The following is a 22,279-nucleotide window of genomic DNA, read 5'->3' as shown; positions in this document are numbered from 1 at the left end:
CTTATTTATCAGTTCTTGTGACAGTATAAGCTTCTGCAAAAACATTTGTGTATATATGCCATTATATATTACTGTTTTTTCTATGCTGTAAATTCCCAGGGTTGGCAAGGCTTGGTTTAAGAGTATGTTTAAGAGCACACGTATGTGTATTTTTAGTGAAAAAAAATGTCAGAATCCAAGTATACCATAACTATTTGTCAAGTGTTCAAGAAGAACAGACAAGAAGGGGAACCAGGAGCCTAGCACCTCCACTTATGGTCACCTGCTCTAGGAGGCCACCTCATCCCCCATGTTGTCATTGTTCACTGCCTAGCACCCCTCGTTCACACCCCCACCCCATCCCAAAGACCATGGCCTTTCAGAGGTTACAGATTGTGCCTGACCCAGGTATGAACCTCTGCCATCCAGCGTGGAACCTGACGTATATTAGGCTTTCCATGTTTATGAAATAAAAGAATAAATAAACTCAACAAAGTTGCCCAGAACTTTCTGGTTTCTTCTCTGCCTTTCCAGAGTGGGGAAAACTGCAGGGATTCAGGATTGAGTCGAGGCAAACAGCTTGCTGTGGGTGAGACATTCTTCACGCTCCACTTCTCAGGTCCTGAACTTGGCAGACCAGGTACCAATGGTGAGGAGCTACTCAGACATGGAGGAAGGACATGAATCCACCACAGAGGGTAGACTTGATGCTTCTCAGGTACGCCGTGGTGGCTGTCTCATTTATGCTGAGAAAGGGAAAATAAAAACAAGACTCTGGCCCTAAAAAATCCTTGGAAAGAAGAGAGCATATTTCTTAGTAACAAAAGGAAGGCTTTCTCTCAGGACTATGGACCCAAATCATTCTGTTTGGGTCCATGACTCCCTCCTTCCCTTCAGATCACCCCACGTGGAGTAGGCCTGTCATGTCAGCCCCCTAGGTGGGGTGGTTATCGGCAAGTCATTCTTCTCAGAGTTAATGCTTTCAGAAGAAATAAAAAGAAATGAAAAAAGTAACGATGATGTCTCTGCTCTTCCAGAAACACAATAAGAAAAGGTTTTGGGTGGTTTTGTTAGCATACACTTTTTTTTTTTTTTTTTTTTTTTTTTTAGCATTCTGCTATTTGTCTTTCTGGTGTCTCCATTGTGTTCCTCCAGAAAATGTATTTGTCCTTATCCAAAACTGTCAGCAGATTTCTTGGTGGGGCTGAGTTGTTGCCAGTGTGATAAGTGAGACTAAGTGAAAACAGACCTTTGCTAAGGGACTGACCTTTGATGGACTGACTGACAGACTGGGGTGTGGCCTCCACTGCTTTGTGCCCCTGAGATCCCAGGAAAGACAGAAAAAGAGGAGTGACTGCATGGAACAGGCAATATTGGAGAACACTAGTCGGAGATGATGCCCTCATGGAACTGGGCTGTCTAGTGGAAGTTGGCTTAGTCCCTTTGGGCTGCTATGACAAAAACACCATAAACTGAGTGGCTTATAAATGACAGAAATTCTCACAGTTCTGCAGGTTGGGAAGTCGAGATCAAGGGGCCAGAAGATTTGGTGTTTGGTGAAGGTTTGCTTCCTTGTTTATAGATAGTGCCTTCTCACGAGTGGAAGGTGCAAAGTGGAAGGGATGAAAGAGGCAAGAGTGGAAGAGATAAAGGAGCTTTCTGGGGTCTTTTATAAGATACTAGTCTTAATTGTTAAGCCTTCACCTTATGACCTAATCACCTCCTGAAAGCCTCACTTCCTAACACCATCACATTGGGGATTAGGCTTCAATGTATGAATTTTTAGGAAACACATTTCATTTATAGCAGGGGTGGTGTATGTGTTAAAGAGCGTGAGGATAGAGTGTGCTGATTGGTATGAAAGGTTCATCCAAGTGGCTTCAGGCATAAAAGTCAGAGGAAATATCTGGAAGCTGATCAATCAGGGAGACCAGGGGAACAGCCAGGGAAGACTAAGTTCTAGCCCAGAGTTTCTCAACATCGGCACTTTGACATTTTGGACTAAAACCCATCACATTTCCCATATTTTTTTGTTAGAAGCAAATCACTATGTCCAATCCATTCTCAAGGAGAGGAATTTACACAAAGTCTGAATACGAGGTAGCAGGGATCACTGGGAGCCATTTCAGAAGCTGCCAACCCCAAGGAGTTATCGAGAGTACCCTGATCTTCAGAACCATTGCCACCAGGAAGACTATACTCTTTTGTGTCAACATGTGGACTACGTGGGCAACTACAGCAGGCTGGCTACACAAAGAGGAGTTAACAGAGTCTTGTTTCTCCAATATTATCTGTCCCTATTTCAAGGTTTATTTGTATGCCTTCACCCTCCCTGGCTTACCTCCATCATGTAATGATCTGTTTACTCACTTGGCTCTCCTACTTAGTAGCGTCTCATTCACCTCTATATGACCAGTGGCCTGCTCAGGGCTTAAAACAGAGTTGGTGCTCAGGGTCTGATGTAAATGAAACTGAATGTATATTTGTCATCTATTGTTCTAGTAAGGAGATGGGACTACCACTTTTTCCACTGGACACATCTTTAGTAAAAAAAAAATTCCTACTAGAAATGATGGTATTGGACATCAACTGGCTGAAGTTCAAACAGAGGAAAATTGGAGCCTAAATTGGACACAGCTGGCTTGCCCCATTTTTCTAAATGGAACAAAGAGAAGGTAAATCCTTGAAGACGAATGCCTCCATTATTGGGATAACTTCTACTCCTAAAGATATAAAAAGAGTAGTAAGTGGTCTTGTTTTGCTTTACTTTGCTTTTTTGGAGGAAGTTCTTCTACCCTTGGAGTTTTAAGTAATGCTAGAAAAGAATCTCTGTGAAGCATGACTTTTCCCCATTGCACTGACAGCTTCAACCTTCAGTTTCACCTTTCTTGCAAATGAAGTGGTTGGAGACCCAAGTTGATGCATTCATTTGTTGAAAAACAAGAAGTAAGACAGAGGTCATCTCCTTGACTTCTTGTTGTCACTAGTGCTTGGGAAAGTTGTGTTTTTCTTGCAGCACACTGCAGTGTTCGTTTTCCAGGGTCCTGTGCCTGACAAACAGTGGTGGTAGTGCTAGCTTCTTGATCTGACTTCCTGATCCATGGATTACAGCTTGGAGTTTCCATCCTCCTGCTTCCTGCTGTCTAGGTGTTGCAATGGTGGCGCTTCCCATTCACGATCTACCCAGCACTAGTGGCACACTCAGAAGTAGCAACTCTTCTGGTAGGTGAATTCTGTATTTCTTGGAAAGCACCCAAGAAGCCTATCCTAGAACCTGTTCCTTCAGCCTTTACAAGTATTTTGTAAGCATTCAGTTATCAATATTAAACTCTATCCTGCTTAAAATTCCCAGTGATTTATCTTTCCTTCCTTGAAACCTATTGCTATGTATTTAGTCATCCGAAGTCCAGCATTTTAAAGCCTTCTCTCTAGAACTCAAAGCCATTAAGTTGCCACTGTCTCTTACTTACACATATATTTAAAGAACGCTAAGAAGTACAGGGTTTCAGGTGATAGACTGGCCCCATTGCTAAGTTGCTTTCTTAGGACCCGCCTGCCTGACTTGTGAATTATTCTCTTTTGGACATTCCTACGCTACTACTAGGTTGTCTATACCTGAAAGCCACAGTAGAGATTGTGATGGACTCTAAACTTTAGGGCCATCTCCAACATATGCTTTTTATGTTGTACAAGCATCCTGGAGAATCTGATCCCATACCCCAGGGGGTCCATCAGCCATTCTGTTCTGCCTATGCAGAGAACTGTGTGCAGTTCCACTCTCAGTGTGAGAGGGTGTATTAGTTCATTCTTGCACTGCTATAAAGAAATACCTGAGCTTGGGTAATTTAAAAAGAAAAGAGGAGAAAAAAAAAAAAAGAAAAGAGGTTTAATTGGCTCATGGTTCTGCAGGCTTGCAGGATGCATGATGCTGGTGTCTGCTCAGATTCTAGGGAGGCCTCAGGAAACTTACAATAGTGGCAGAAGGTGAAGGGGGAGCCAGCACCTCACACGGCCAGAGTAGGAGAAAGAGAGGGAAGGGGGAGATGCTGCACACTTTTAAACCATGAGAACTCACCCACCATCATGACAACAGCACCAAAGGGATGGTGCTAAAGCATTCATGAAGGATTCACTCCCATAATCAAATCATAGCCCACTAGGGGATTACAATTCAACCTGAGATTTGGATGGGGACACAGACCCAAACCACATCAGAAGGAATCTGTCCTGATTAGAGAAGGCAGCTAAATCAATCAGAAAGTGCAATTCAATCTCCATTTTTACTAGAAAACAAAGTTGTGTCCTGAGTTTCTTGTTTGAAAATACTAAGAATGGACATAAAATGGGGTTGTCCTAGGGAGTCAGTGAGTCCTAGAGAAACAACTAGGCACACCTGAGTTTCAGACTAGGCTCTACCTCTTCAAAGAAATGCAATCTCATGTATGTCCTTCAACCTCTTAGCTCAGTTTCCTCCCTTATAAAATGGAGCTACTATTCTGCAAAGGTAGTGAAAAAATCAAATCAAATTATGTTTCTGACTCTAGAATGGTACCCCCTTTCTGTCAAATCCATCCTGTAAGAATGTAACCCATCATAAGCTTAGATTTTTATAACATGTAAGAATTGGAAAGGACCAGCATGATGCCTGGCAAAGAGTTGCCAGGCAATAAATATGTATTAAACTAATGAATTAATCATTGAAAAATGTAATTTAATAATTTTACAACCCCCTGTGAAACTCAAAGTTTTGGGGCAACTTGCCAAAATCACATGAATACTTGGTGACAGGACCGGGATCAACATATAAACCTCGATTTCCAATCAGTATTCCCTGCTCTGACTCATATTTTATAAAGCTGTAACATTTTCCAAAATGATTTGTAGGCAAAATAGCACTGATTTATGAAAGTAAATCATAAATTACACTGAAAAACTAATTTCTCGGCATCTGAGACCCATTTTACATGGAGCAGGAATTCAGATTTCCTATTAAAAATCACTTCAGGGACCAAGGATTACAGAGCTTATTTCCCAAAAGCACATGTTCCCCCAGCTTTAAATACAATGCTGAGAATGAAGCAAAGGGGAAAACGCGGGATGCTGGAATGTGGGGCGGGAAGGAAGAGGCCTTTGTGGTGAGTGCTCTAATAGTTCTTTAGAAACTTCTTCTTTCGGGAAGTGAGGAGAGTGAGTCTGAGATCTGGACGAGGACATCCTTAGTGATAGAAAAATATTATGAGTCGGCAACCTGAACTGCCATGATTCACAGCAGAAAGTCCCATTGAAAGCAGCTCCGCAAACAAACTAAAGGAGAAATTGCCAGGTTCAGAGAGGGGGCAACTTTAGAGAAGACTGCCATTAATTTAAGTGAAAACAGTCCAGAATTTTAGGAGTAATAGAGTCATTGGGCTGGCTTATTTTTCTGGTCTATACTTCATAGAGCTCTTCTCCCTGCAAGTCCCAAGGCAGATTCTCCCCGTGGATGCATTAGGCTGAGTGAAGAGAACAGAATTCTTGCCCATGATTTTTCAACATATCTAGCTAATTTATCTGTTGATACCACGGTACTATGGCAGTTAAAACACTGCAACACTAAAACAAGCTGGAGCAGACTTCATACATTCATAAAAGCCTTGTGAAGACCACATGCAAAAGGCGGTGGGAGAACCAGTCTAGATAAGAAAATGGATGCGAACATTTGCAATTCTTTGCTTAAAGCTGAAGAACTCTGAGTGCTTTGGCTGCAGAATCATAAACATTGCAATGGAATTTGGGAATTATCACCTTGTAAAAGCCTGGAGATTCAGATGGCTCCGACAGGTGAATGGCCAAAGTGAATGGGATTAAAACATCATTTTGTGTTCCTGCTAGGAGGACCCCTGTTGACCAAGAGGAAATTTGTCACATTCCTCATTCTAACTCTGCCCATTTGAATCCATGCCCCTCTATATCTTTTAGGGAGAAATCAGAGCCTTTCAGTCACCCTCTGGCTAAAAACCTGAATTTCTCATTTTCTGAGGAGGTAACCTAGATAGATGTTACAAGGCATGGTTTGAAGCTAAAATCGGTGAGTTCCTAGGTTGTGAGCTTAGATACAAATCTAAACCTCTCTTCAGATTCCTCATCTGCAAAATGATTATAATAATCACTCACTCACAGACTTCAAGGAGAGAATGCAGAAATGTTTCTATAACTCAACAGGGAAACTGTGAATCATAGCTCAGAGTTCTTCAAACTTGTGTAATATATAAACTTTTTCATATGGAAAAAAAAACTCATAGAACTCTAGAAAGTTACCTCAGACATGAGACACAGTCTCCATTCACTTTAAGATTTGCAAACTGAAACAAAGACTATCTTATTTAATGCATTTATAAGAAGTCTTTCCATTTCAAATTATTGACGAACACTTTTTAAGTAGTTGTTAATGTATAGGAGGCAAAATGCAACTAAAGATTGTCGACAAAACAAAAATGCACATTTTTAAACTGTATCACATGTGGCTCTGAGAATGGATCATGATAGTCCTTGTTTGAGAAACACCGACATAGCAATTAAGAACCGAAATGCAAAAATCAGGATTTTAATCCTGGATTTACTACTTACTAGCTGTGTGGTTTGGGGCAGGGAATGTAATCTCTCTATAACCTCAATTTCCCATTTTAGATTACTGGGTCCAAAAGTACTGATCAAAGGTAAGAAAACCTCCTGGAATTATATTCTGTGAACAAAATCATGAGAGGAAGAAATTCTAGTCCAGGGGTCTATAGCCCAAAGGTCAGATCCAGCGGTGCAAGCTCCAGCAAAGCCCTCACCCTCACCGAGCCTCAGTTTCCTCTTGGAGAAAAGCGAGTGGTAATCTTTGACAAGCTTATCTACCTCGCAGGGTTGCCAGGAGGTTAAAGTGTTTACGTGAAGGAGCCTGCTGTGCAAACAGGGAAGCACCATGCAGAACAAAACTTCTCCTGGAAACAGGGGCGCTTAACGCTGCTCAAGGCTTAGAAACTACCGTTCCTATCTCACAAATAGAATCCATCTTGACGTTAGAGTTCTGGTTTACGATCCTCTGCTTCTCGTGCCAGAAATGTGCTCAGCTGAAAGTGCCATTAACTACCCACTGCTGGGGTGGGTTTGCTGTCAAGATCCTATTTATCAGTCAGCTGACTGTGAAAAGCTAGATACGTAGTTAAATACAGCCATTACCCAGAAGGCCCAGCGGTGCTGTTTCCCAAGGCTCTGGCAAAACCCATGCCTCTCTGGACCAGGGCAAAATGCTGACAAAGCCACGAATGAATTATCTTCTCCCTCCATGGCTGCGGTGCAAACGGCTACACACAGAAGAAATAAAGGAGAAGCAAGGGCAGCCCTAAGTGGTTTCCTTGCTCCTTCTCTAAACTTCCTCCACTTGCCTTATCCTTTTCCACCCCTATCACAGAGGCACATGTAATGAAGAATTAGAGGCCATCAAATAGAGTCCAAAGCAATCTCTTTCTAATGTTCCAGAAATTATCAGGGTACACATATGGTAATAGTCACCTAATATTTAGGCCCATGTTAGCTGAGGTATTTCCCTATAGGCCAGGAGCTGGGCTGGGCTTTTTTTTTTTTCCTTTTAGACTGAGTCTTGCTTTGTCACCAGGCTGGAGTACAACGGTGTGATCTTGGCTCACTGCAACCTCCGCCTCCTGGGTTCAAGCGATTCTCCTGTCTCAGCCTCCCAACTAGCTGGGATTACAGGCATATGCCACCACGCCCAGCTAATTTTTGTATTTTTATAGAGACAGGGTTTCACCATGTTGGCCAAGATGGTCTCGATCTCTTGACCTTGTGATCCACCCACCTTGGCCTCCCAAAGTGCTGGGATTACAGGTGTGTACCACTGCACCCTGCTGTTTTGTGTTTTGTTTTTTTTATTTAGACAGGGTCTTCCTCTGGTTGCCCAGGTTGGAATGCAGTGGTGCCATCTCTGCCCACTACAGCCTTGATCTCTTGGGCTCAGCTAATTTTCTCATCTCAGCTTCCCAAGTAGCTGGGACTATTGACCCCCACCACTGCACCTGGCTAATTTTTTGTATTTTTAGTAAAGAAGAGGTTTCGCTATATTCCCCAGGCTTGTCTCAAACTCCTGGACTCAGGCAATCCACCCTCCTTGGCCTCCCGAAGTGCCAGAATTACAGGGGTGAGCCACCACACCTGGCCTGGGCTGGCGCTTTGATGCAACATTATGCCTATTTCATCTTCACGATCATCATGAAACATCAGAATTATTATTCCCATTTCACAGCCAAGGGTAGAGGAGAAACTGACACTCTTGCAATGGGCCCTCCCAAATATCATGGTCTGGGTCTGCATCCTCTGTTCTGGCTTTTATCATTGTGACTATGGCTACTCAGAGGAGCCCCTAGATAGTGGAAGGATGCTTCTCATCCCAGCATCTGATTCTTACCCCAAACAACTGTGTGTCCTTGAACTCTTGCCTTCGCTCTGAGCCACAGCTTCCTCCTGTTTAACTTCTGCCTGCATTTAATGTGGTTATGGGGTTTAACTGAGATAATATGTGTGGAGTCTCTGTATCCCGTCAGGCACTGAATACCTGGGAAGATTGTTGCTGAAGTCATAGAAAACATGGTAAGATCTTCACTCAGACTCTAAGTCACAGTCTGAAAGAGACAGGCACCACACTGATGATGGGGTAGAACTGATGGGTGCCCCATGTGTGATCAGTTTCTGGAGTCCACCCTGACCATATCCACTGGCCTAACAGAGGACAAATTTGAGTCCAGATGTAATAAGGTCACATGAGCCATGATGTAGAGTTCATGCATCTATCCAGCTGGTACACCTTCTAACCTGTGGGACTTGGGTGCTAGCTCTTTGAATCTCAGTGTCTTTTTATCTACTAAAATAGAGCTGGTAATTGCTACCTTACAGGGCTGTTGTAAAGATTAAGTAAAAGAAAGTATGATAACACACTGGCACAGTGCCCAGCATGTTGGGGAAGTTCCATGGGTGTTTGTTCCTTCATGTATTGGTCCTGAAAGCTTGGTTAGGTTTGCACACGTTCATACAGCTGCCGTTCACAAGGCACAATTTCACAAGGGCATAGAACAAGTAGGACTTCCCTTCCTATGTGTAGATCTGCAGGAATGCTTTCATCATAAGAAATGCTGGTGAAAAGAACCTCCTATGAAAGGTCTTAAGAGAACCAGAGTATCTGAGCTCAGAAGTGTAAGATACCCAGGAACAATGCACACTTTAACAAATTGCTTACACACCAGATCAGGCTATAATCAATAGCCAAGTTTCAGATGAATGGTGTCTTGGTGCATTTGGGCTGTTATAACAAAATATTTTAGACTGAGCAACTTACTTATAAAACACAGAAATTTATTTCCCAGAGTTCTGAAGGCTGAGAAGTTCAAGATCAGTGTGGCACAATGGGCAGGTGCCGGTAAGGGCCCACTTTCTGGGTCATAGATGGTACTTTGTCAATGTGTCCTCATGTGGTGGAAGAGACAAATGAGCTTCCATTGGCTGCTTCTAAAAAGGCATTGATCCCATTCATGAGTGCTCCAGGCTCATGGTGTAATCACCTCCTAAAAGGCCTTACCTCTTATTACCATTGCCCCCGGAGTTAAGATTTTAATGTATGAATTTACGATGGACAGAGCATTCAGACCACTGCAGCTGGTTAAGCAGCAGTACCTTCCAAAGGGAATTTTGCCATTGCCAGGAGCTGCTGCCTGGACACAGACCCAGGTCTCACTGTTTGGCCCAGCTGGACAGTAGCAGCTGGCTGCCAATTGTCCCTTGTCCCAGGGACAGAGCAGACAGACATCCAGCCAGACAAATTGACTGGCCTAAGGACTTAAAGCAATCATTAAGTCCAGAGAGAGATCTCCTGAGGAGGTCTGGGGAAGCCGTACTTACATCTCTGCTCATACCCTTCTCAATTGCCAGCCAAACTGTATGAGTTCAGAGGGCAGGCCACATTTCACCCATGTGAAGAACACAACTGTACCTCCTGATCCTCAGAATGAAGATTGTGACTGTGATTCCAAGTTTCACAAGTTTCTCTTAGTACTTTGAATTTGGCTCACTCACATGTTTGAACACAAAATGAAGGGGTAAGAGTAAACATGCCAGAGGATCTCAAGAGAAGAATAACACGCTGTAGAAGAGAAGAAAAAATTAAACACAGCAGGAGATGAAGAAAGAGGAGATGGCATTTAAGATGAAGCATTGAAAAAATGGGTAACATTTGAAAATATAGAAATGAAAGGGAAGTACATTCTGAGACAATGAAATAGCACGAGCAAAACCATGGAGGCAGAACACTCAAAAGATTTTAAAGAGTAAGGAGTACATGGACTCCTTGACATATACGGACTGTGAAGCATGTCCTATCTATAGACAACCTTGCTGTACTCTTGTCCATGTGAGACAGTCCATTTATGGCATATGTTCAGTGGAGAACCAGAGTATGGCAGACACTTCTGGGGCTCACCCATATTTAACTTGCTTTTTCTTCTGGGCACAAGAAAGGACTTTATTTTCCCATCATCCCTCTAGCTAGGCAGCACCACCTAATTGTGTGGAAATTGTTAAGTGTTAATTCCTGGCCAAAGGAATTGCCAAGTCATAATCTCCAGGACCTCTTCTCCTGTCATTTCAACTGAATAGGTTGTATTTTCCAAATAGTTTTTCTATAGGACAGAGGAAGCTGCTCACACATGGATCACTGAATCATTACTTGAAGAGCCAGTGGCTTTGAAATTCTCCTAGATCTTCAGTAAACTTTTCATAAGTAAGACATAAACCTCTGGTTTCATTAAGCCATTTTAGGAATGTTTGTTATAGCCGTGTAACCTAGTTTATTCTGACAAATACAAAGAGTTTATAAAAAGTGCCCATGAGTCTTATGAAGACCATACTGCACCCAAAACGTTTACTTGTTCCTCAGAGAATACCAGTCTTAAGCATCACTATGACCAGAGTAAGACACAGCTATCCCACAGCTGTACCAGGCCTCTGGCATACATAGATACCTTCCTAGTTCTAGGCAGGTTCTTTTCAAGATAGCCAACACTATCAAGGGCTTTGTGGCTTTATTTTAAAGCAATGATGAAAGAAGGTACTGCTGACAATCTCTAAAGCTACACTGAGATTTGAATAACTTGAACAATGACCTCATAGCAGCTTTGCATGGTAATAATTACTACCATTTAGTAAATTACTGAGATTCCAACATGTTAGTGGACATCTTACAACCTTGGCCTTACACTAATCCTGCAACATTTGGATTATTATCTCCAATTTACATATAAGAAAACAAGCCCAGAGAAGAGATATGACTTGCTTAAGTTCACCTAAGTCATTTAGAGGAGAGTTAAGATTCAAACAAACGCAGATATGTCTGACTCCAAACCCAAGCTCTTTATATAAAGTGAATTTGTCTCTTAAAGCTCACAAGAGGGATAGGTAAAAATAGAATTTTACTTAGAATTGTTCATCTTTAACAAGGAAAATAAAAAATTAAAGAAGTGTGGCAGGGACAGATAATGCTTCATAAATATTCATTTCCTCCTGTGTATTTCTCAATTTCTCCAGCAAGTAGTCTGGGACCATGTAACTAGTTTTGGCCAATGAACAACGAGCAGAAATGACACTTGTTATTTGCAGGTTGAGGTAGTTAAAGTCAATGTGTTTCTTCTGTCTTCTTTGCCCCCGCTTACCCAGTATGACACATAATCCAGTTGGCACATCTACAGGATAGAAGAGGACCTCTAGATCACAATATCGTATGTGAGAAATAAATCTTATTATGATAAGCCAGGTCCAACTGTCTTTTAGAGAACTATATTGCTGTTGCTGTTTTTTACTTATAGGACTACAGGTTAACAGAACATAATTAATCCTAATAGTTCATTATATATTTTGATCATTAGTTTTTGCATGACTCACTTTTACTTATTTTAGTAGCCATTTATCAGGTTTTTTTTGTTTGATGTATACATTCTTACATTTAAAACCACCTCTAACAACTAAAATCAGAACTTCCATAATAACCTTCATCTAACTCCATGGTTCCTATGCAAACTCTTTCCCCTCTCTTCTCTCACACAGAGTAATCATCACCCTAAATCCTATATTCTTCATTCCCCTGCTATTCTTAATATGTAGTTTTATTGTATCTATACGTGTTCCTAAAAAGTATGTGTATTTATTGGATCTTATTTTTAAACTTATAAAAATAGTGTCATGTCCTAATTAATCAATTGAAATCTAATTATTTTATTTAATATTACATTACTAAGATGTATCCATATTGTTGAATGTTGCTTCACTTTATTTTGGCTGCTATACATTAGACTTTATTCTTTTTCTTTTCTTAGACATGTCCTGATCATTCTCCTTTCCAACTCTATTTTTTATTTATTTTTTTTTTTGAGATGGAATCTAGCTCTGTCACCCAGGCTGGAATGCAGTGGTGTGATCTCAGCTCATTGCAACCTCCACCTCCCGGGTTCAGGCAGTTCTCCTGCCTCAGCCTCCTAAGTAACTGGGACTATAGGCATGTGTCACAATGCCCAGCTTCTTTTTTTATTATTATTTTTTATTTTTAGTAGAGACAGGATTTCACCATGTTAGACAGGATGGTCTCGATCTCCTCACCTTGTGATCTGCCCACCTCAGCATTTCAAAGTGCTGGGATTACAGGCGTGAGCCACCACGCCTAGCCCCAAGTCTTAAGTAAATTTATTTAGTTGCCTATATACTTATCATAAGAGAAGCAAAATCTAGATATGTTGCAGGCAAGTATGAAGTAGCACGGGACTGAGATTTAGGCTGGCTTGTGAACCCAAGTTTTGTTCTTTCTGAGACTGAATTTGGGGCATAGTTTCTTCCACTATAAAATTGCCACATTTATGCTATCCTTATTGGACTATGGCAAGGATTCAACAAGACAGTGAATGAACAAAACATTTTATGAATTCTAATATGTCTCATAAACATTATTATCAGGAAGAAGAATCTTTCAATCTGCTTTTTAAAACACCTGCATCTAACACACACACACACACACACACACACACACACAGAGAGAGAGAGAGAGAGTGTTCCTTATTGCAACTAAAATCAGCAAATTCAAGCTTGTAGCCATATTTCTGTTCTGGCTGCCCCATGAGCAATCATCACTAGAATAACTAACAAATTGGAATCATCCCTCTTCTCTGCCAGATGTCTTTCCCCTTCTTGCTCTTTGGCAATTCGGATGATACTCGTTATCCATCTTCCGACAAATTGCAGGTGAAGAAGATTTGGAGCCGGATATCTTTTATTCGACACACTCACTTCTTTTCCAGTGTGTATGTGTGTAGATGGAATATTGCTTGAGTGAGCCATGGTTTTGCTCCATACAGAATGACTTGCTGCCATAAGTTCTACTTACAACAGTTGAAAGATAAAGGGCTTTGGAGGCAGTAACCTGGGTTTTGAATCCAACAGTGGCATTTATAGGACTATCTCAAAAGAGGTACATAAGTTCTCTCAGTCTCTGTTCTCCCAGCTGCAAAACATATTTATAAAAAGTAAATCAGATAATGCAACTTGAGTGCTAAGAACTGGCCCTGAAGTGAAGTAGATGCTCATCTAAGTGCTAGTTTCCTTGATTATTATTGTTGTTCTTATTATCATTGTTTTGACAAAAAGTCTCCCTCTGTCACCCAGGCCGGAGTGCAATGGCGCAACTTTGTCTTACTGCAACCTCTGCCTCCTAGGCTCAAGTGATCTTCCCACCTCAGCCCAAGTAGCTGGGACTACAGGTGCATGCCAGCACCCCTGGCTAACTTTTTTTTTTTTTTTTTTTTTTTGTAGAGACTGGGTTTTGGCATGTTGCCCAGGCTGGTCTCAAACTCACACTTCTGAGCTCAAACAATCCTTCCGACTTGGCCTCTCAAAGTACTAGGATTACACAGAGGCATGACCCACCACACCCAGCCTAGTTTTCTTTTTCTTTTCCTTGGTAGTCAGTTTTCTCAGAGACATTTTGGTATAGGGACAGTGTCACAGTATGATTTAAAATACCTAAGAGAAATTACATGACTTACCAAAACAATATGGTACAATGGCAGAATCCACATCAGAAGAAAAATCGCATCAGATCTGAGAAAGGTTTTGGCTTACTAGATGTTTGTGTTGGCAGAAGTAGAAACTGACAACTTCTTGCCTGTTTCGAGAGCAGACGCACACAGGGCACTGACACTGTATCTCCTGGGTAGTCAAACTTGATCAGTGAAGTCCAGGAGGCAAGACCTCCCTGAAGAATAGACCCTACCAGGTTAACACTCAGGATACTCCAGGAAAAGAAGTCAGCTTCAGATTAAAAGGAGACACTTGGTTTTGTTTGTTTGTTTTTTGAGACAGAGTCTCACTCTGTCGCCCAGGCCAGAGTGCAATGGTGCAATCTCAGCTCAGTGCAACATCTGCCTCTCGGGTTCAAGCAAGTCTCCTGCCTCATCCCCCCAAGTAGCTGGGATTATGGGCATGCACCAGCATGCCCAGCTAAATTTTTTTTTGTATTTTCTATTTTTAGTAGAGACGGGGTTTCACCATGTTGGTCTGGCTGGTCTCCAACTCCTGACTTCAGGTGACCTGCCTGCCTTGACCTCCCAAAGTGCTGGGATTACAGGCATGAGCCACTGTGCCTGGCCAAAAGAAGACACATTTTTAAATGCAGGAAAGGAGATGCTACAAGAGAAGGTAGCTCAGATAGAAGGAAGATTCCCTCAGGCTGGGCACAGCGGCTCATGCCTATAATGCTAGCTCTTTGGGAAGCTGAGGCAGGCGGATTACTTGAGGTCAGGAGTTTGAGACCAGCCTGGCCAACATAGCAAAACCCCGTCTCTACTAAAAATACAAAAATTAGCTGGGCATGGTGGTGTGTACCAGTAATCTCAGCTACTCAGGAGGCTGAGGCACAAGAATCACTTGAACCTGGGAGGTGGATCTTGCAATGTACAAAAGAGAACTGCCAAAGATGAGAGAACAGATTAGATTGGTGGGACCCATGCAAGGATGGCTTGAGCTTCTGAATTCTAAGCCAGGATCTGTGCCACCAGTCTATAGAGTGACCCAGGTGAGTTTCAAACAGTGGCTTAGAGGGGAGAAAAGTAGGTCAGTAGGTAGAGTGCTTTCAGTCATGGAAAAAAAATCAGGCTATAGCTACCCAATGTCCAATATGATAGCACTAGCTGCCTGTGGCTGTTTTCATTAAAAGTCATTAAAATGTAAAAATTAAAAACTTAGTTCTTCAGTCACATGAGCCACACCTCAAGTGCTCAGTAGCCGCATGTGCTAAAGGCCACCATAATGGACAGCACAGATAGAGAATATCCCCCTCATCACAGAAAGTTCTATTGGAGAGAACAGAACATCAACAAGCCCAGAGCACAAGCTTGAAGCAGGTGCTAGAAGCAAACGGGGTCAGCACAAAAATGAGCACCTGAGGCAATGCAGCTGTTACCTGACCCTGCCCTCGACCAGCCACACTGGGTCATGTGTGCATCCAAGAAGGAAAGTCTGTGTGTTAAACAGAAAAGTGAAGGAGATAGGAACATTTCACTTTTCACCTCTGCAACAAGCCATCAAGCAGTTCATTCCTGGAGCATCCGTGGTCCAAAGGAGACACTTTGTTTCAGTGCTTCACCCATAACTTTCAGAGGAGGACTTTGGCCTCCACAGTGGGTCAATGTTGGAAGCTGCAGAATAATGGTGGATCTTACAGCTAGGAACGTTTTAAATCTCTGCTACATAGTCACATTCACCTGGACATTTTTCTTGGTCATTGCTTATAGTGGGAGAACTAGTCTTAATACTTTTTGTTCTTATTACGGATGAGACCAACATCTTAGCATTCCTGTGTACCAGAATTACTTCCAGCCCTTCTAATTCCTTGTCTGCATGAAGAGAAATGACAACTCAGCCTTGTAATTAATTTTCCACCACAATGTTACCCCAGGAGCATTTCCACATAGCTGTCATTGCTACCAGATACCTATTTGCCCTTCAGAGCCATCCACAATTTTTCAGCTGTGGGATGGCAGAGCTTGGAGGGGCTTTAAGACTAACCTGGTCAGAACCCTTCATTTTCCAAGGGGTAACTCTGGGAACTGGATTTACCATCCAGTAAGGCCAGAGTTAGACGCCAGGTCTAAGTCCTTATTAATCTCTTAAATCACAGTCCTGATGTTAGAAGAACACAAATATCTACATGGAGCTTCCTCCTTCTCATCTTCAAAACTGGATTCGAATGAAAGCCAAAGATAGAAGAGGCGACAACAGCTAGAACCCATGGGCCACCCGAACTCAGCACCCTCAATGGGACTGGCCAAAAGCCGCTTTTTCCGTCCAACTGAACAAGCTTCTGTGGGGTATGCCTCCCGCATACAAGCCACTGTGCTGAGGATACAGGATGAATTAGATGCCGTTGCTGCCTGTGAGGATCTTAAAATCCGGCAAAAATAGAAATATACAAGTGTTTCACTCCTCCCCTTACCCAGCACACATACCAGACTCTGTTTTGATTATGGATGTTATGGGCCAGCAAGAATCTGAGAAAACATTCTTCCATTTTGCATTAGGGTTTGACATCAGTCTGCAAGACTAGGGTGAAGAGCCTCCAGGCAGAGTAAAAAGGAGATTTTAGTTCTTGGCAGCTCAGCACGGTTCAGCCTTGTCAGTTACTTCACTTCCAGGCTCGTTTGATATAGCAAATGCAAATACAGAGCCTAGTTAAGTTCAAACTTTTCAGATAGTGATAGTGTTTTCGTACAAGTATTTCCAAATATTCCCTGGAACATACTTATATAAAAAATTGTTTTGTTTATCTGAAATTAAAAGTTAACTTTATGTCTTTATGTCTTGCATTTTTCCTTTCTTCTTCTTCTTATTCTTTTTTTATATTGAATCTCACTCTTTTGCCTAGGCTGGTGTGCAGTGGCACGATCTCGGCTCACTGGAATCTCTACCTCCCAGGTTCTAGCAATTCTCCTGTTTCAGCCTCCTGAGTTGCTGGGATTACAGGCATGTGCCACCTCTCCCAGCTAATTTTCTGTATTTTTACCAGAGATGGGGTTTCACCAAGGTGGCCAGGCTAGTTTTGAACTCCTGACCTCAGGGTATCTGCCCACCTTGGCCTCCCAAAGTGCTGGGATTATAGGCGTGAGCTACCACACCCAGCTTCTGTTCTGCATTTTTTTACCTGGCAATCCTATTCAATTTCTCTTAGTCTGTTTATTCACCTGTAAAATGGGGATATGAAAACCCACCTTGCCTGTATAATGAGGATTAAATTAGCTAGGGTATGGGAAGCCTTAGCATATAGCACATAATTGATACACAATAGCCCTCCCACTTTTCTATTGATTCATCACAGACATCAAATGGCAAAATGGACTTGGATAAAGGGCTTTCTGGGAAGTAGATCAGCCAGGTTTGTAACAGAAAAGAGATCCTTTGGCCCAGCTCCTTCACCTATTTGGGGCTCTCCAGTAGAATCTGGAGTGTGTATATAGAAGTGAATGCCAAGATGTATACTAACTGTCTAGAGTAGCATATGAGGTTCTAAATATGAACAGGGAGGTGCGACTTCTGTACCAAAAACAAGAGCACTTAAATTATTGGCTCTTAAGTCTCTGCTGTGAAAAATCATCTCCCTGGCAACTTATGACACCAAAAGATATGAAATGAAGGGCCTAGGGAGTGACAAAGGAGTCAAAGATGGGAAATATAATAAATGGTAGGTCCTGGAGACTCCTATTCCTACAGAGATAGACAGTGAACCGAAGGAAGGAGACCTGGTCCCAAGGGAGCATATCTGGGTTGTGCCCTTCTCAAACCCTGCCACGAAAACATTGATCAGCAAAACCCACAAAGCACTTTGGGTTCATGCCCATCTTGGGAGGTGGATAGGGTGACATAGAGAGAGCTAGAGTTGCAGAGGAGGGGAGAGGTACTGCCCTTCCTGCCCTGGAGGAGCGTTGGTTCTGTGAGCGCATGCCATGATGGCAGAATGTGCACAAGTCAGTGTCACAGCTTATACTGAGTTACCAGGCAAAAGAAAGCCACACTCCCATGTTTCAGATGCAGCCCACCATTTAACATTGCGGAAAGTGGGAGTTGTATTTTGTCAGGTCTATGTCATCTCCTTGGGGTCATGTTGTTTTTACAATAGGTTTTGATGTATCTTTCTTGAGTACCCAAGGTCATAAAGGCACAATGCGAGCTGGAAGAAAATTCTGAGATATGATCAATTCAACCTCTAGCTGAAACACATCAGGCTGGAAATCACATTTTTGTCTTGAAATCCATTCTGTAATAGTAGGCAGAATTAAAGAAAAGAGGTAGGTGGGAGACATGAAGGAAGAGCTCCTGCTTCCATTTCTGAAAAGTTGCCACAGGAACAAAACTAAAGTTGTAAGAATCATGGTTTAAGGCTGCGCTTCACGAAACGTGATCTGAAGACCCCTAAGATCCCCAAGACCCTTCTGGGGGTTCCATGAGGTCAAACTAATTTTATAATAATACTTGAGAATTATTTACCTTTTTAAACTCTCCATGAATGTACAGAGATTTCTAGAGGTTACATGTCACACCGGCAATTATCTAAAAAGGCTACTAAAATACTCCCCAATTTTCTCACTTTGTATCATGTAAGAACCCCACTGTCTTCTATTAAGCTAGGTATTAAAAGGAGTTGCAAAAATGCAAAGCCATTATGTCTAGTAAATATTTTTTGAATTCTTTTTTTTACAAAAGTTTTTATTTATGTTAACATACAATGAACTTATTCATTTTTTCCTGAGCTGAATTAATATTTTTCTAGATTTCTTGGTTTTAATTTCTAATAAGGCAAATATCAGTAGTTATATATCCACATAAAGATATTTGGGGGCTTAAGGTTTTTAAGGGTATAAAGGAGTTCAGAGACTAATAAGCTTGATAATCCTAGTTTAGGGTAAATACAAAAGGTGAAGGATTATGAAATACATGTAATTTGTAAAGAAAATTGGATTGACCAAAACTGGAAGTATTTCCTTTGAAATCTGGCACTAGACAAGGATGCCCTCTCTCACCACTCCTATTCAATATAGTATTGGATGTTCTAGCCAGAGCAATCAGGCAAGAAACAGAAATAAACAGTATTCAATTAGGAAAGGAGGAAGTCAAATTGTCTCTTTTTGCAGACAACATGATTGTATATTTAGAAGGCCCCATCATCTCAGCCCAAAATCTCCTTAAATTGATAAGCAACTTCAGCAAAATTTCAGGATACAAAATCAATGTGCAGAAATCACAAGCATTCCTATACATCAATAACAGACTTAAAGAGAGCCAAATCAAGAACGAACTACCATTCACAATTGCTACAAAGAGAGTAAAATACCTAGGAATACAACTAACAAAAGATGTAAAGGACCTCTTCAAGGAGAACTACAAACCACTGCTCAAGGAAATAAGAGAGGACACAATCAGATGGAAAAACATTCCATGCTCATGGTTAGGAAGAATCAATATTGTGAAAATGACCACACTGCCCAAAGCAATTTATAGATTCAACTCTTTCCCCATCAAGCTATCTATGACCGTCTTCACACAACTAGAAAAAAACACGTTAAATTTCATATGGAACCAAAAGAGAGCCTGCATAGACAAGACAATTCTAAGCAAAAAGAACAAAGCTGGAGGCATCATGCTACCTGAGTTCAAACTATACTACAAAGCTATAGTAATCAAAACAGCATGGTACTGGTACCAAAACAGAGATATAGACCACTGGAACAGAACAGAGGCCTCAGAGGCAATGCCACACATCTACAACTAGCTGATCTTTGACAAACCTGACAAAAACAAGGAATGGGGAAATGATTCCCTGTTTAATAAATGGTGGGAAAACTGGCTAGCCATGTGCAGAAAGCAGAAACTGGACCCCTTTCTGACACCTTACACTAGAACTAACTCCAGATGGATTCAAGACTTAAACATAAGACCTAATGCCATAAAAACCCTAGAAGAAAACCTAGACAAAACCATTCAGGATATAGGCATAGGCAAGGACTTCATGACTAAAACACCAAAAGCATTGGCAACAAAAGCCAAAATAGACAAATGGGATCTAATTAAACTCCAGAGCTTCTATACAGCAAAAGAAACAATCATTAGAGTAAACTGGCAACCAATAGAACAGAAAAAATTTTTCACAATTTGCCCATCTGACAAAGGGCTAATATCCAGAATCTATAAATAACTAAAATAGATTTACAAGAAGCAAACAAACAAACCCATTCAAAAGTGGGTGAAGGACATGAACAGGCACTTTTCAAAAGAAGACATACATGAGGCCAACGAACATACGAAAAAATGCTCATCATCGCCTTTTGCGGCCATCGCCCAAGCGGGAGCTGCCAAAATGAAATTCAATCCCTTTGTGACTTCCGACCGAAGCAAGAATCGCAAAAGGCATTTCAATGCACCTTCCCACATTCGCAGGAAGATTATGTCCTCCCCTCTTTCCAAAGAGCTGAGACAGAAGTACAACGTGCGATCCATGCCCATCCGAAAGGATGATGAAGTTCAGGTTGTACGAGGACACTATAAAGGTCAGCAGATTGGCAAAGTAGTCCAGGTGTACAGGAAGAAATACGTAATCTACATTGAACGGGTGCAGCGGGAAAAGGCTAATGGCACAACTGTCCATGTAGGCATTCACCCCAGCAAGGTTGTTATCACTAGGCTAAAACTGGACAAAGACCGCAAAAAGATCCTTGAACGGAAAGCCAAATCTCGCCAAGTAGGAAAGGAAAAGGGCAAATACAAGGAAGAAACAATTGAGAAGATGCAGGAATAAAGTAACCTTATATACAAGCTTTGATTAAAACTTGAAATGAGGAAAAAAAAATGCTCATCATCACTAGTTATTAAAGAAATGTAAATCAAAACCATATTGAGATACCATCTCACACCAGTTAGAATGGCGATCATTAAAAAATCTGGAGACAACAGATGCTGTAGAGGATGTGGAGAAATAGGAACACTTTTACACTGTTGGTGGGAGTGTAAATTAGTTCAACAATTGTGGAAGACAGTGTGGCGATTCCTCAAGGACCTAGAAATAGAAATTCCATTTGACCCAGCAATCCCATTACTGGGTATATGTCCAAAGGATTATAAATCATTCTATTATAAAGACACATGCACATGTATATTCATTGCAGCACTGTTTACAATAGTAAAGACCTGGAACCAACCCAAATGCCCATCAGTGTTAGACTGGACAAGGAAAATGTGGCACATAAACACCATGGAATACTATGCAACCATAAAAATGATTTTTTTTGTCCTTTGTATGGACATGGATGAATCTGGAAACCATTATTCTCAGCAAACTGACACAAGAACAGAAAAACAAACACTGCATGTTCTCACTCATAGGTGGGTATTGAACAATGAGAACACACGGACACAGGGAGGGGAGCATCACACATGGGGTCTGTTGGGAGGGAATACAGGAGGGACAGTGGGAGGTAGGGAGGTTGGGGAGGGATAACAGGGGGAGAAATGCCAGATATAGGTGATGGGGGGTTGGAGGCAGCAAACCACATTGCCATGTATGTACCTATGCAACAATCCTAGATGTTTTGCACATACACCCCAGAACCTAAAGTACAATTAGAAAAAAAAAAATATATATATATATATACACACATACACACACACACACATAAAAGAAAATTGGATTGGCCTTACAGAGTTGGAGACTGCATTTGTTTGGATTGCTCTGGGTGAACATGAGGGATCAAAATAAGACCTGTAAGTGAAAGATCAACGTGTAGACTTCAGCCCAGTGAGAACTTTCCAGTGATCAGAGCTAAGCAAAGACAGGAAAGATGTTTTTTTTAACAAGGAGTGAGCTTCCAGTCCCTGAAAGTATATAAGGAGAGTCTGGCAAAACATCTGACAGAGATGTTACAGAGAGGAAGCTAAATGCCAAAGAAAGCTGGCATAGGGGTGGGATGGAATGTCTAAAGGGCTTTAAAGATTCGTTACAACCTAATGTCTAAGGTGAGGAAAGACCAAAACTGATTTTTATAGAAGTCAAAGGCAGAGCTTTGTTGGCCCAGTCCTCACCAGAGAGTTGCTCCCTTGTCAATACAGGGCACTAAAAAGAATGATTCTTACAAGCTGCCTTGTAATAACCCCTTGCGATAATAGAGGGCTTTGCAGTTGGCAAAACTCTTCG

General features: G+C 41.6%; 1 protein-coding gene across 1 annotated transcript; it reads left to right on the top strand.

Annotated features, from left to right (window-relative positions):
- The first annotated feature begins 20,419 nt into the window (after positions 1-20,419).
- LOC116524816 (60S ribosomal protein L26) lies at positions 20,420-20,938 on the top strand. Its single transcript, XM_032240283.1, has one exon. It carries the CDS (start codon positions 20,450-20,452, stop codon positions 20,885-20,887), a length of 438 nt encoding a protein of 145 aa, XP_032096174.1. The 5' UTR covers positions 20,420-20,449; the 3' UTR covers positions 20,888-20,938.
- Positions 20,939-22,279: the final 1,341 nt, after the last annotated feature.

This window comes from Sapajus apella, unplaced genomic scaffold, assembly GCF_009761245.1.
Source record: "Sapajus apella isolate SASKATOON/1434 unplaced genomic scaffold, GSC_monkey_1.0 scaffold46, whole genome shotgun sequence".
Taxonomy (NCBI): domain Eukaryota; kingdom Metazoa; phylum Chordata; class Mammalia; order Primates; family Cebidae; genus Sapajus; species Sapajus apella.
The sequence above is the reverse complement of the archived record's forward strand: the minus strand, read 5'-3'. Positions and strand labels throughout refer to the sequence as shown.